We start from the raw sequence: 13,208 nt of genomic DNA, 5'->3' as shown, positions 1-13,208 counted from the left end.
CTCCTGACCTCAGGTTATCCACCCACCTCAGCCTCCCAAAATGCTGGGATTACAGACATCAGCCACCGCGCCGGCCCAGGAAGCTCTTAATACATATTAACTGTTACTGCTTCTTAGGATGTTAATAAGAAGTTATTTCCTTATGTAGGCCCTTGGGGTCCGTTTCTGGATGGCCTATGTGTAAATGCAAGGACTTAACACAAGGCTCTGGCCCAGTCCCTGCTCTCCAGGAGTCAAATCTCGGCGATTTTGCATCAGTGGCAGACTAAGCTTTATGGCAGGAAAGAACTATACCAAGTGTCTCACGCTTCATTTAATCTGAAGAATATTACAGGCTCTCCGTCTTCAGATATAAATTATTTATAAGGTTACAGAACAAGCAGCGAATTCAACCACTTAAGGACTAAGGAAGTCTACACGGTGTTAATTGCTGGCCACAGTCCTCCCGATCTGGTTTTTAAAAAAAGTCCCCCGGGCCCCCATTTCAGTAGACGTGCACCATGCCGTAGAGGAACGTCCAGAACAGGACGTAGGTGAAGAGGCCCCCGATGAGGCCTCCTGTAAAGAGGGGTCTCCGTGATTTGAAATATTTGTTCCACCTCCTTCCCGCCTTGAGAATGAGGAGCAGGGAGAGCAGGACGGAGGCGAGCAGGTAGAAGATGAAGCCGTAGAGGCCGGTGAGGCCGAGGATGCCGGCCGTGGCCCCCGACAGCGCTGACACCGAGGTCCGGCAATAATCCAGGACGGCGGCGTTGCCCCGCACGGCCGCCTCGCTGATGAACGGCGGCCCTTCCCGCTTGGCCACCACCGCGGCCATCGCACCCGCCGGGGCTCGGCCTCTCGCTTTCTCGCGGAACAACGCGGAGCTGCGGAGAAAACCAAGTTACAAGCAGCGCCCGGAGGTCGGTGAGTTGGGTTCACGCCGCCCCCTCCCCCTGGAGCTTCCGAGACCTGGCACCAATCCTGGGCCTCGGACCTTCCAAAAACGCCGAGGAGATTGAGGGTGCGAGCCGGCCGGGAGGTGGTGGCGCGTCTGCGTTCCCCGGCCACGCTGGCCCAGTTACCTGGAACACGGCGCCGGACACAGTACTTAGGGTTCCCTCAGACGGGCAGGGGAAGCGATGCCTGCGGCGCCATCTTGCTCTGAAGGCTGCCGGGAGGTCCCGGGCTGCGCACGCGCCCAGGTCCCGCCCCGCCCTCCGCGCCTGCGCCGTGGGCGCCCCAGACAGGCTCCACCCTCTGCCTGCTTTTCTACGCACGCGCCGGGACTTCCGAAAGCGGAGTAGCGCTCCGGCCAGTGATTGGCTGGAGGTTTGTTAACTATTCATGAGGGGGCGGGCCGAGCGGGACGGCCTTTGTTAAGCAGCGAGGGCGCGGCCGCGGGGACTCTGCTGCCGGCTTCTCGGAGCGGCGCTGGGCGACCAGAGTGGGGTCGAGATGTCCTACATCCCGGGCCAGCCGGTCACCGCCGTGGTGGTGAGTGCGCTTGCGCCGGCTCCTCCTAGTCTTGGCCTGACCCCACCTCGCAGAGCGGGAAACGGACACCCCAAGCTGGTTGACAAGAGCATCGAACCCGGGGCTCCTGCGAACCGGCGGCAAGGGCTCGGGTTCCCGCTTTGCCGGAGCGGGCCGCAGTTCCCCCAGCCACGAAACAGGGACAGCCGGGACCCGAGAGCCTCCCGAGACCCTGGACGGAGCCCAGACTGCGCGCGCGGGGCGGGGAGGGCCACGGGGATAGACCCGGCTGCGGGAGCCTGGGAAAGCGCCCCCTTCCCGGGCCTCCGTGTCCCCAGCCGAGGAGCTGCGGGGGGCGGGCGCCGATCCCGACGTCCATGAGTCGCAGCCTCTGGAATGAGGAAATGCTTCCTCCGCTGCAGCTTGCGCCGCCGCCCGAAGGAGATCTGGGGGTGGAGCTGTCCTGAGCCTGCCGTGGCAGCCCCTTCCCTCTTCCTGTCCAGCTTTGCTCCTCCGACCCACTCGCCGCCTGGTCCAGGGTGGACGCTCGTATAGCTGCGATGAGCGTTGCGTCTTGGAACTTTTCTTGGTTCTCCAGCCCTTAAGGCAGAAAAGTCCAGGCCTCCCTCCTGGCACTTGAGTCCTGAGTAGACCCTCTGGGGGCTAGCCTAGGCCCCTGGCCGCCCTCTGGCTTGTTTTAGGTGCTGAGTGGTATTAGACTAGGAAGAGGGAGGAAGGGAGGCTGGGACGTTAGACTCAGACGCCTGTGTCACGGTGGGACGGGGCCTGGAGAGCAACCCTATGACAGAGCTAGGGAGTCCCAGAAAGAAGTGCTCAGCCAGAGAAGACCTCAGGATAGACTCAGGTCTCCTGCCTACCTCCCGACAGCGTTCAGAGGACGAGAAGAAATGCCTGCCCGGTGGGCAGTAGGTCAAGTCCCCGCCCTGGAGCCTTAGGGACTGAGTGTGTTATCTCAGATGGGTGTGCTGGAGAAGCTCAGCAATCAGGTGGGTGGAGGCAGAGAAGCCACTGATAAAGGCAACACATGAGGCTGAGCTTAGAGCACCAGCTCAGGCCTGGGCCAGGAGGAAACATTGCTGGACCATCTGACAGCTGTCCTAAGCTTCACCCTCCCTGCACCAGCCTTTTGTTTTTGTTTTTGTTTTGAGACAGTCTTGCTCTGTCACCCAGGCTGGAGTACAGTGGCGTGATCTCGGCTCACTGCAACCTCCGCCTCCTGGGTTCAAGCGATTCTCCTGCCTCAGCTTCCCGAGTAGCTGGGATTACAGACGTGCACCAGCACGCCCACCTAATTTTTGTATGTTTAGTAGAGACGGGGTTTCACCATGTTGGCCAGGCTTGTCTTGAACTCCTGACCTCAGGTGATCCACCTGCCTCAGCCTCCCAAAGTGCTGGGATAACAGGTGTGAGGCACCGCGCCCCGCCCAGCCTGGCTTTTTTAGATCCCTAGCTGCCCCAGAGAGGGGGCACCAAGTTTACTCTTTAGCTAGAAGGGGGGCGGGGGCAGGGGCATGTGAGGAGCCAGAGCAAGCCACCTTCTGCATGACCTCACCCAGCAAATCAGTGACAGCCCTGTCTCCCAACCCAAGGGCCTGTAATCTTCTGACTATGCCGGCGAAGCAGGCCTGGAGGAGCTCAGTTTGGGGCATGAGGACCCAGGTGCAGTGGGTCTCGTGCTTCCTGCCCCGCTCCCTCATGCTATAACTGGTCCCAGGGCCTTCCCCAAAATTGCAGGCGCATGCCTCCCAATTCTAGTAACACAGGAATGTGCTTGAACATGGTGTGTATGGTCTGGCCTCTCCCTTGAGTCTTGGATTGGGGATGGGGTTGGGCAGGCTCACTCCCCAGTCCCCACCCTCTCCCATGTAGAAGTTTGAGAATGTTAAATCCGTTTAGGCCATTCCTCTGAACTCTGGCTCCATTGATCCATCTGCCTTCTGGACACCTGCCCCGCAGCTCCTGGCACTCCAACCCAACCTGTTCCTCCTCCTCCTGGGTCCTCATCTGAGTGATGTGTGTTCAGCCAGGCAAGGTGGCTGGGTGCTCCTCTTGACTCCTCTCCTCCATGAGTGGTCCCTAAGTCTGTAGATCTCCATTTTCAGGTAGCTCCACGTCCCCTAGCCTCTGCATCCTGCTTTTGTGAGATGTCTGTTCCTCTGCTGATTACCTGAGTGGTCATTCTAGCAATGAACCTGACCATGCCCTGCCCTACTCCATTCCTGAGAACTCCAGTGGGTTCAGGATCAAGGCTACCCATCACCCCCTCAAAGCCTGATGCAAATAATCCCCGCTTTGGGAAACTTCTTTGGGTCTAGTCTGGATTGTCATCGTTTGCTTCTTTTCTCCTTCCTGTTAAAACTCGACCTTGGGAGTGATCTGGTCTGGCTCCCAGCATCTGCTTACTGGACAGTGCTTGCCAAGGGCTTTGAAAGGAACTTGGCACAGTTGGGGACCATAACCCCAGAGCATGGTGGGAGCGCCTCAGAACACTCTTGTTTCTGCACAAGAGCAGGGCCCGGGGCTTAGGGAGACACCCCTGCTCCCCTTCAGGACGGGATCTGGCCCCAGCCTTACACTTTCAGCCTCATCTCGCCTCCCAGTTCTGTGTCCTGCACTGGACACTCCAGTCTCACGAACACGTATCCACAGCACCTTGAAGCCTGTGCTGTGCTCTGGTCCCCTTGGCCGGGAAGCCCTTCCTCTCCTTTCTATGCAAGTTTGATCTCTGTTTTTCCAGAGCACCTCCAGTGAGATGGGCTTCCCACCCACAAAAGCCATAGCACCTGGACTCTTGGGCCAGCAGGGGCTCTGACCACGTGTTGACCAAGACCAGTGCCTAAGACTAATAGGGGAAGTGGGGACAGGTTGAGGACAGAGGGCTGTGTGGGTGGATCAACGTGGTCAAGTTCTGAGTGCCAGCTCCTCAGCCTCCCAGGCTGGTAAGCAGCTGGATTCCTGCAGAGGCCTGGGCCCCACCCCCTTGGCATGGCTCTGAGGCTGCTGCTGGACACACACCAGCCTCATTCTCCAACCACCCACTTCCCGCAACTGGCTTTTTTTCTTTGCCAGCAAAGAGTTGAAATTCACAAGCTGCGTCAAGGTGAGAACTTAATCCTGGGTTTTAGCATTGGAGGTGGAATCGACCAGGATCCTTCCCAGAATCCCTTTTCCGAAGACAAGACGGACAAGGTGAGGGGGTTCTGGGGTCCTGGGACCGCTCCATGGGGCACAGGGGCCTGAGATGGTGGGTCTTTGTTTCCTGGGCCCCCATGGAGGGAGCAGACCTCATCTCTCAAACCATGTTCTCTAAGCAGGCATTGGAAGTGACCTAGTGAGAATCAGGATGGGTAGGGGTGAGGAAGGGCTGTCCAGACAAAGCCCAGGGGAGCACGGCCGGCGCACAGTGGGGCAGCGACACTCTGTCCTGGCTCTCTCGGAATAGTCCTCACTGACCGTGTGTGCTGGGACAGGCTGGGTGCGGGGACAGAGGGATGGCTGGCAATGTGCCATGCTGGCTTCCGCTCTGTGGATAAGGGGCCAGTCCAGGGACCACAGGGCTTGACTTGGGCTACCCCTTTCCAGGGTATTTATGTCACACGGGTGTCCGAAGGAGGCCCTGCTGAAATCGCTGGGCTGCAGATTGGAGACAAGATCATGCAGGTAACACGTGTGCCAAAGGAGGAAACACAAGGTTTGGGCCAGCAGGTCTGAAGCACGTGGGGTTGGGGACCTGCCGCAGCCTCCCAGCTGGGAGGAACTCACCATAGCCAGTTGGGAACCCATGCTGGTATTGCCCCAGAGGACGCTGGCTTTCTCTCCTGTGTGTGTCTCAGCCACAGTGCTTGGCCTGGGATGTTAGGCTGGGGGCTTACTTGAATGACCCGGGCCTCCAAAGCCCTCTGCTTCCAGATCCCAGAGGGTGGGGAGCTGAGGTGGGCCTGTCTTCTCTCCCTGGGCCAGGTGAACGGCTGGGACATGACCATGGTCACACACGACCAGGCCCGGAAGCGGCTCACCAAGCGCTCGGAGGAGGTGGTACGCCTGCTGGTGACACGGCAGTCACTGCAGAAGGCCGTGCAGCAGTCCATGTTGTCCTAGCAGCTGCCACCGTCTGCAACTCCTGCCTGCCTCCCCTCTGTACAGGAACGCCACTGCCACGCTCTGTCCCCACCTGGCTTCTGCTGAGTGCTGGGCCCTAGCTCAGAAGGGCTACAGCTGGTCCCAGAGGCCGGGCCTGGCCTTCCTTCTCTTCTCCCACCCCTGGCCTGGGGCCTCTGGGACCAGCTTTCTCCCCTGGACACCGAGGATTGGAAACAAGGGCCTGGAGCTGAGTGGTAGCCGGTCTGCTGTGACCACAGGCTCAGGTCCGACCCTGCTGCCTGGCCACAGCTGTGGCAGGGCAAGTGGGAACCACCATCTCTTGGGAGCCACCAAAGCTGGGAAATGCCGGAGAGGCCGGGCCTTTCCCGCTTTGCCCTGGCCGCCGGGTTCGGCTCCGCCACCGCCCCGCAGCCCTCGTGTGTCCACCCCGCAGTGCCTCTGCCCATTGGGGGACTGCACACACGTCCTGCCAGGGGTGCTATGAAGGTTTGCCCAGACAGAAGCCAGGTGGGCTCCCCGTTCACTCCCACTCTCCCGAGGGGTGCTGGCCTCCCCAGGGTTTACCTTCTTACAGGATTTAGACGAGGTTCGAGGCTCACGTTTCAGGGCAGCTCTCAGGATTGTCATTTTCCTCTTTGCCTGTGGGTTTAACTTTTGTATTTTTTTAATCACGTTTGATACGAAATGTGTTTATCGTACTCTTTGGAGGTGCCCGTTCTACTTTTGAATTTAGCTTACTAACTCGCATCTGGAAGCTCAGCAAGTGCACAAGCCTTACTTTGGTGACCGTGGAAACCACTGCCGCCCCTCCCCGACGTGGTGTGCTCAATAAACACTGCTGGAATTCACAGGGGCTTTGCTGAGGCATGGGCTGGGATGTCTCCGGGGTGAGATACTGGGGCCAGAGCTGTGGTTTTAACGATGGCTCCATCCCCCACTGTTCTGGGACAAAGCTTAACTACTCCCAGGCCCACCTGCCTGGAAAGCCCGGGGCTGGTGGAGCCGTAGCAGCTGCACTGCGCCTGACCGGAACCACATCTGTGGGAGCATCTGGGAGCACTGGGGTGGGACCCTGGGGTGCGTGTGCTTTCTTGGGTGTTACTGTGAAGCCCCTACTTGCTCCCACCTTCCTTTTTGCAACCTAGCCTCAGCTCCCACCTGGGAGGGGCCATAGGGACACCCAGAGGTGCCTGCGAGAGACCCCTGCCTATAAGACACTAAGGGCACTCCCTGTATCACAGTGAGGGATGCAACCCCCCCACGTTGCTGGGGACCGTGATCTGGCCAGATGGGGGTGAGCCAGAGAGCACCTGACCACCTGTGTACCAGCTCTGGCAAGGTGGTAGCACTCCTGGACCTACCTAGCACTGCCAAATCAGATTTTAAAGAAAAGTCCATAATTTTTTTTTTTTGAGACAGAGTTTTGTTCTTGTTGCCCAGGCTGGAGTGCAATGGCGCGATCTGGGCTCACTGCAACCTCCGCCTCCCGGGTTCAAGTGATTCTCCTGCCTCAGCCAATCAAGTAGCTGGGATTACCGGCGCCTGCCACCATGCCCAGCTAATTTTTGTATTATTAGTAGAGATGGTGTTTTGCAACATTGTCCAGGCTGATCTTGAACTCCTGATGTCAGGTGACCTACCTGCCTTGGCCTCCCAAAGTGCTGGGATTATGGGCGTGAGCCACCGTGCCCGGCCGGAAAAGTCAATCATTTGAAATATCTCATTTTTTTTTTTTTTTTTTTTTGAGACTGAGTCTGGCTCTGTCGCCCAGGCTGGAGTGCGGTGGCCGGATCTCAGCTCACTGCAAGCTCCGCCTCCCGGGTTCACGCCATTCTCCTGCCTCAGCCTCCCGAGTAGCTGGGACCACAGGCGCCCGCCACTTCGCCCGGCTAGTTTTTTGTATTTTTTAGTAGAGACGGGGTTTCACCGTGTTAGCCAGGATGGTCTCGATCTCCTGACCTCGTGATCCGCCCGTCTCGGCCTCCCAAAGTGCTGGGATTACAGGCTTGAGCCACCGCGCCCGGCCCTGAAATATCTCATTTTAAAGTATGACACCCAGTAACACATTGATTGGGTGACACAAGTGAGACAGGTCTGTGGACCTGGTCAGGCCAAAGTCTCTGCTCTACAGAAATGAGACCTGACATTCTTTGATGTTTGTGACAACTACATAGAGGAAGCGTCTGGAGAATAAGACCCCCACTGCCCCCCGCCCCCACACCCAGTGCTGGTGTGCCCTTCAGAACCTCATCCGCCCCCACTCACATCCAGATTGAGTGGCGTGCCCTGGTAATGGTAAAGACATGGAGCCTGGGAGAGTGACCTGTCCCTGGGCGGGCAGGCGTCTCACACTACCCAAGAGGGCTCCCCAGTGAAGTGCGGGGTCAGCACGCAGCCCCCTCGGGTCAGTGAACTTCGCAACCTTACGCGCTTCCTTACACAAGATGGGGAGCAGGGGCACCTGGCTCTGAAGGCCAGCACACCTGCCTTCTGTATCGAGCACACACTTAAGAGTGCACAAAGGAAGCAAGTAGGTTTTAATTCAAGATACAGGCCCCTCGTGTTGTCTCATGGACGAAAGCTCAGTGGACTGACAAGCTCAAGGCATGTACGAGGCACGTCCTGGGACCCCCCTGCTGCCATAGGAAGAACGACAGCTTCGGGTGGAGGGAAGGAGGTTGAGATCAGGGTTGGGCCCATACAGATTGTGTGAGGTGGTCTCAAGTACAAATACTTATCTGAGGCTCCTGAACAGGCCAGAAACTGGTGAGTCTCAGGTAGGGATCTGGGGAAAGAGAGAGAAGGGGGCCTGCCCTCCCTCCGGGGCAGCTGGTCGCCGTTTGGCAGGCCTAACAGACCTCTAAGGCACAGACTGGTAGCAGGAGAGAGGTGTCCTGTACTCCAGATGCTGGGTAAGGAGGGGCTGGGTGTGCTCAGGTGGGGCTCATCGGACTGGAAAGGTGGAGGTAGCAGAGAGAGCAGAAGAGAGTAAGCCACTTCCAAACGTCCCTCCACAAAATCTGAAAGGAGTTAGTATGCTAATGTGCTGGGCATGAGTCCAGTTCAGAACCAATCTGGCGGGCCCCTCAGGGCTCAGAAATACTCTGGGTAGGACTAGCTGTTGACGGCAGTCGCGGACGCTGAGTTATGTAGAGAGCGTGTCAGGAAAGTGGCCTGCAGAGAAAGAATCCCGCGGCCTAACCCCAAAGTCCTGGTCCCTCCACCAGCACCTCTGAGTCCACTGGCCACGGCACCTGGCTGCTTGGTCTCTGGGAACGCAGCGGTGGCAGCAGAGTGCCCTTGGCTCTCCCGGCTGCAAGGTCAGCCCTTCAAGCTGCTCACAGAAACGCTGGTAGTTTGGGGCAAGGCCTTCAGCTGCAAGTTCGGTGCCCAGTCCTGCCTGAGACGGCTGCCAGAGCCTGTGCGCGCTGCTTGAAGCCTTAAAGAAAAGAGATGGCGGCGTCAAGGCGACGGTGCCACATGCCTGGCCGGGGAGGCCCAGGAGGGGCCCGGATGAAGGCAGGCTGATGAACGGCCTCTGGCTCCAGGAGCAGAGTGCTCTCCTCTGTCCGCACAATGAGCCGGCCCTGCGTGCCAGGGCCCAACCGCTTCTCCGGCCTTCGCTGGGTGAGGCCTTCCCCAGCAGGGCATGAGGCTGGGGGCTGTGCACACTGGGTCCCTGGGTGCTAGTTCAGCTGGTCATACCCCGGTCTCTTTCTGTACAAACAGAAGTGCTGGATGAAGAAGACGACGTCGAAGAAAATGGAGAAGACCCCGAGTCCAAACTTGGTTGGGTCTCCGAAGATGAGCGTCCACTGGTCTGTTAGCGGCCGGGGGATGGAAGCTGGTGTTAGATTGTAGCTCCTGAGGCAGCTGGAGCATGTGGGGTGGTGGGAGGTGAGGGTCCCAAAAAACCACAAATCCTGCGGCTACAAAGGCCCCTAGGCGGGTCTCTCCTTGGGGGCTGGATTGGCTTGGATCCCAGCTGGGGGTGGAGCCCTGGTTGGAGGGTCCCGGGAAGGCTGGCCCCACCCAATGCTCCAGCCACAGGGTGGCCAGCAGCCCGCTGGCTGACTCACCGTTGTTGTAGGACTGAAGGAACATCTGCAGGAGGCTGAAGCTGCCCCCGGTGAAGTCCAGGAGCACGTTGCCAATGCTCCAGCCCTCGGTGCTTTTGTAGTGAAAGTTCATGTAGGCCTGGGCCAGACAGAGGGACAGACAGATGGAGGGCGGTGAGGACTGGGCGGCTGCCTCACGTGCCTCGTGACTGCCCCTCCAAACAAAAGCGGTTCTCATTCCTCCCACTGGGGCCTTGGCTCCAAGGAACACAGTGACCTTTGGGCTGTGACAGGCCTCAGCCAAGGCACAGTTTGGGTGGTCCTGGGGGTGGGCGTCTCATCTGCATGTACAGCAAGGAAAGGCCCCCCACCCCCCGCACCTCACAATTCCAGGGAGGGGGGGCTGGTGCTGCCTTCCTGTGTCTTCCACATCCCTGGGGCTAAGGCCCGAAGCTGGTTTCCCTGCAGCTATGATTCCTCTCGCCTCCAGGGAAGGCTGTCCCCAAACTCGGCCGGGACTTCATGTGCTTAGGGACTGGGTGGGAGTGGGACTTGTGGTTTGGAATCCCGGCTCCGTCACCACAGCTTGCTGTCTTGGGCAAGTGACAGTTCTCCTAGCCTTGGTTTCCCCGTCTGTAGAAGGGGTTTACTCCCCTTGCAGGCCTGGCCGAGGCTTCTGGGGTCTGGGGGGTGGGTCTGCGGGGAGGCGCTCCAGTCTGACTGCCTGTGCCCCACGTCCTCCCACGCCGCAGAGCCCTGTGGATCCTCTGACTGCTGTGACCTTTCCTTCCCGCCGTGAGGGAGGTCCTGGCCTCTCTGCTGGTCTCCCAGTCAGGCTCCGGTCGGTCCCTGTCTTGTGTCCTGGCTCACCCTCTTCCGTCCTTGCTCCTGCCCCTCCAGTCCTGGACGGTTCCAAACATCTCCAACCTGGGCTCCTGCCTGCCTGGTTTCTTGGCCCCAAGCCCTCCCACCCTCAGGGACTAGGGCCCACTTCCCCAAACCTTCCCCTCCTTGGAAACCCTCCCCAGCTCCTGGGACCTGACCCCAGCTTCCCAGCTTCAACATGCTCAATACTGTTCAACCAGCCATGTCCCCTCACTACCTCCCCGTGTCCCACCCCAGCCTTTGTGCAGGCTGGCCTGGCCTGGAACACCCGGGCTCCTTGTCCACAGAACTCAGTCCTGCTCAGCCTGAGTCCAGCCCTGCCTCCCAGTCAGAACGCGGGCCCTCCCGAGCTCACAGAACACAAGGCTCTCAGGGCTGGGGACACTGGGACAGGGCTCCTCCCTTTGGGAATGGGGTGAGTTAAATGAGGCCCTAGATCCCCCGGTGCAGCAACTTCAGCCCCAACCCTGTCCCAGGCCATAGGGCAAGATGTGCTGGACCCTGAGTCTCCGGATCTGAAGAGGACCTGCTGCGCTCGCTCGTAGGAGGGGCTGAGCTCTGCGCAGGAAGCTGCTCCCTCCTCCCACCTCACCTCTCCAGAGTTTCCTGCTGTGGCGGCTGCCCCTTGCTGTGGAAATGGAGGCAGTGGTGGGGCAGAGCCAAAGGCATCAGGAAAGGCTGGGGTGTGGAGAAGGGGAACCACCCGCACAACGCCTGATGCTTAGGGGAGCAGGGGTCCCGGGGCCTCTGCTAACGATCTCGTGTGATTCCAGCCCGGGGGAAGAGCGGTAGGCTGGCTTCCCCACCGCGCTGCTCTTCCTGGGCTCCCGGGCTCCCTGTGGCTTTGCGTCCTGTTTCCTCGCCCCAGCCGGAGCTGCCCCACAGGAGCAGGGCCTGGGCCCTGTACCTCTCGCCTCTCCTGCCACCGGCCATGTGAACAGGGCCCTGGAAGTACCTGTGGAAAATACTTGACCAGCGTGACCGCGAGCTTGATATAGGAGAAGCAGAAGAGAAACTGCAGCCACGTGGTCACCCCCACTGCAGCCACGATCATGGTGACAAGTGCGAAGAGCCACGCGAGCACCAGGAAGCTGATGGCAGCCCAGGACACACGCTGGCCACCGCGCTGGGGGCGACAGGAGGGCGGAGATGTGGACCCACACAGAGGCCAGGCTGGGGCTCAGCATGGGCGGCCCCGGATAGGGCGGGCTTGGAGAAGGGCACGGAGGCTGGACCCTGGCCTTGAAGGAGCCCCTGCGAGGTGGGGACTGCACTGGGGTCGTGGCAGGGGAACATCCGGGCCACAGAAAGCATCACACCTGGGCTGGGGTGACATCCCTGGCACCAGCCACACCTTCTCATCACCAGGGCCTCCTGTTCAGGCCGCTGGGACTCTCAAGCTCCGTCTGCTTCGTTCCTACTTGGCAGAACTGGGCGCCTCTCAGCGCTCACTCGGAGACGTGGGCTCCGACCTCTGGTGGCCTGGTGCCTCTCCCAGCCAGGTACTGACTCGTCCCACGACCCGGCGGCAGCCTGAGCATCTCAGGAATCTGTCCCCTCGCCTTGCCTTTCCCTGAACACGGTCCCAACGTGGGCCTCCTTCGCTCTCGCGTCACACCGACAGCTAAGAAAGCCTAGAGGGATCATGCGGGTGGCCGGCCAGCCCCGGCTACCTCCCAGCGTGAAGGGAACACCCTGAGAGACAGAGCAAAGCTGGCACATCAGGGGCCTCCGGACCCAGCTCTGGCGGGGCCCTGCCCTGCTGACACCCATGGCCTCCAGCAACAAGGCTGAATACCGGTGCCTCTGCCTGCACATGGGCCCTCTCCTGACCGCTCAGGAACCTGCCCCTCCTGGCACCCTAAGCCCAGCTGCACCCACCTGCTCAGGGTCCCTCTCAAATGCCCCTTGGCCTCTGTGACCTGACCCCTCCGGGAGCCCACCCTGGCTCCTCCCCTCCTCCACAGGGACTTCACTCATCCTTGGAACTCAACCAAGCATCTTCTGCCGCCCTCCCCCCTCCTCCCTGGCGGGGCTCAGGGCCTTGCGCTCCTCCGTGAGCTGTCTGAGCTCCTCTGTGCACAGCTCTCAGCCTGAGTCCAGCCACTGCCTCTCCCTGAGTCCCTCACCCCAGACTTGGCGGGCTCTGAGGGCCTGGACTCACGGGCGTCTTCTCTGCCCAGCATAGGACCGGGCTGAATGAACACACCCACTTCCTTTCCCAGGCTCTGCCACGTCTTCTGTCAAAGGTGAGGCGGGGTGGTGGGTGTTGGCTGGGGCGGCCTGTGGGGGGCCAGGCTGGTCTCACCTCATACAGGCAGCACTGCACGATGATGATCAGAGTGAGGACGACCGCGTGCAGGCTGAAGAAGACGTCGTTGCTGTTCACGGGGTTCACGCCATTGGGGTATTTGAGGAGAAACTGCTCCTGTTTGGTGGGTGGGAGAAGCTGGGTGGTGAGGGGCAGCCAGGCCACCACGCCACGTGGGCAGAGATGTGGGACAAGCAGGGCCGTACCTTGATGTAGGGCACCCACAGGAGGCCGATGTTGAATACACTGTAGGCCACAAAGCCCGTCAGGTTCAGAGCCACAAAGTCGAAGCTCAGACCAATGACGCTGCAGGGGGTGGAGGGGCAAGACAGGGCAGGGGTGAGGACTGGTGGGGGGTGGAGGGACAGGGCAGGGGG

At 60.0% G+C, this 13,208-nt stretch overlaps 3 protein-coding genes across 11 annotated transcripts in view; 1 reads left to right on the top strand and 2 right to left on the bottom strand.

Moving 5' to 3' along the window:
- Positions 1 to 295: 295 nt before the first annotated feature.
- Positions 296 to 1,241, bottom strand: EMC6 (ER membrane protein complex subunit 6). Of its 3 annotated transcripts, none has more exons than XM_025363593.1 (2): positions 1,065 to 1,241; positions 296 to 866 (listed from the first exon to the last, which is right to left on the bottom strand). In XM_025363593.1, the coding sequence occupies exon 2, from the start codon at positions 815 to 817 to the stop codon at positions 485 to 487; it is 333 nt and encodes a 110-aa protein (XP_025219378.1). In that variant the 5' UTR covers positions 818 to 866; positions 1,065 to 1,241; the 3' UTR covers positions 296 to 484. The 3 variants fall into 3 exon arrangements, with proteins under 3 accessions (XP_025219378.1, XP_025219379.1, XP_025219380.1); XM_025363594.1 differs by having other exon boundaries at positions 952 to 1,235; XM_025363595.1 differs by lacking the exon at positions 1,065 to 1,241 and adding an exon at positions 977 to 1,051.
- A 39-nt stretch (positions 1,242 to 1,280) lies between these two features.
- On the top strand, positions 1,281 to 6,425 carry TAX1BP3 (Tax1 binding protein 3). 3 transcript variants are annotated; one of them, XM_025361491.1, is made up of 4 exons: positions 1,281 to 1,476; positions 4,546 to 4,665; positions 5,059 to 5,136; positions 5,437 to 6,425. In XM_025361491.1, the coding sequence occupies exons 1-4, from the start codon at positions 1,438 to 1,440 to the stop codon at positions 5,572 to 5,574; spliced, it is 375 nt and encodes a 124-aa protein (XP_025217276.1). In that variant the 5' UTR covers positions 1,281 to 1,437; the 3' UTR covers positions 5,575 to 6,425. The 3 variants fall into 3 exon arrangements, with proteins under 3 accessions (XP_025217276.1, XP_025217277.1, XP_025217275.1); XM_025361492.1 differs by lacking the exon at positions 5,059 to 5,136 and having other exon boundaries at positions 1,286 to 1,476; XM_025361490.1 differs by lacking the exon at positions 1,281 to 1,476 and having other exon boundaries at positions 4,172 to 4,665.
- Positions 6,426 to 8,091: 1,666 nt separating this feature from the next.
- CTNS (cystinosin, lysosomal cystine transporter) overlaps positions 8,092 to 13,208 on the bottom strand; it is a 27,225-nt gene continuing 22,108 nt past the window's right edge. For 4 of the 5 annotated variants that reach the window (XM_025361485.1, XM_025361489.1, XM_025361487.1 and 1 more), the window contains 6 exons: positions 13,038 to 13,137; positions 12,829 to 12,948; positions 11,476 to 11,646; positions 9,657 to 9,774; positions 9,283 to 9,397; positions 8,092 to 9,016 (listed from right to left, as the gene is read on the bottom strand). In XM_025361485.1, coding sequence (XP_025217270.1) covers positions 8,899 to 9,016; positions 9,283 to 9,397; positions 9,657 to 9,774; positions 11,476 to 11,646; positions 12,829 to 12,948; positions 13,038 to 13,137 — 742 coding nt within the window. In that variant the 3' untranslated portion in view covers positions 8,092 to 8,898. Of the gene's footprint in view, positions 9,398 to 9,656; positions 9,775 to 11,475; positions 11,647 to 12,828; positions 12,949 to 13,037; positions 13,138 to 13,208 lie in introns of all 5 variants that reach the window. The other variant, XM_025361488.1, reaches the window with a different exon arrangement.

This window comes from Theropithecus gelada, chromosome 16 (genome assembly GCF_003255815.1).
Source record: "Theropithecus gelada isolate Dixy chromosome 16, Tgel_1.0, whole genome shotgun sequence".
Lineage (NCBI taxonomy): Eukaryota > Metazoa > Chordata > Mammalia > Primates > Cercopithecidae > Theropithecus > Theropithecus gelada.
Note: the sequence above shows the minus strand (reverse complement) of the source record. Positions and strands in the feature narration are given on the sequence as shown.

Bases quoted from the DNA above. Each gene is read 5' to 3' on its own strand.
- TAX1BP3 (XM_025361490.1), top strand. From the start codon at position 4,462: ATGGCTCTGAGGCTGCTGCTGGACACACACCAGCCTCATTCTCCAACC. The intron at 4,666-5,058 runs GTGAGGGGGTTC...ACCCCTTTCCAG, and splicing joins CCGAAGACAAGACGGACAAG to GGTATTTATGTCACACGGGT. The intron at 5,137-5,436 runs GTAACACGTGTG...TCCCTGGGCCAG, and splicing joins TTGGAGACAAGATCATGCAG to GTGAACGGCTGGGACATGAC.
- EMC6 (XM_025363593.1), bottom strand. From the start codon at position 817: ATGGCCGCGGTGGTGGCCAAGCGGGAAGGGCCGCCGTTCATCAGCGAG.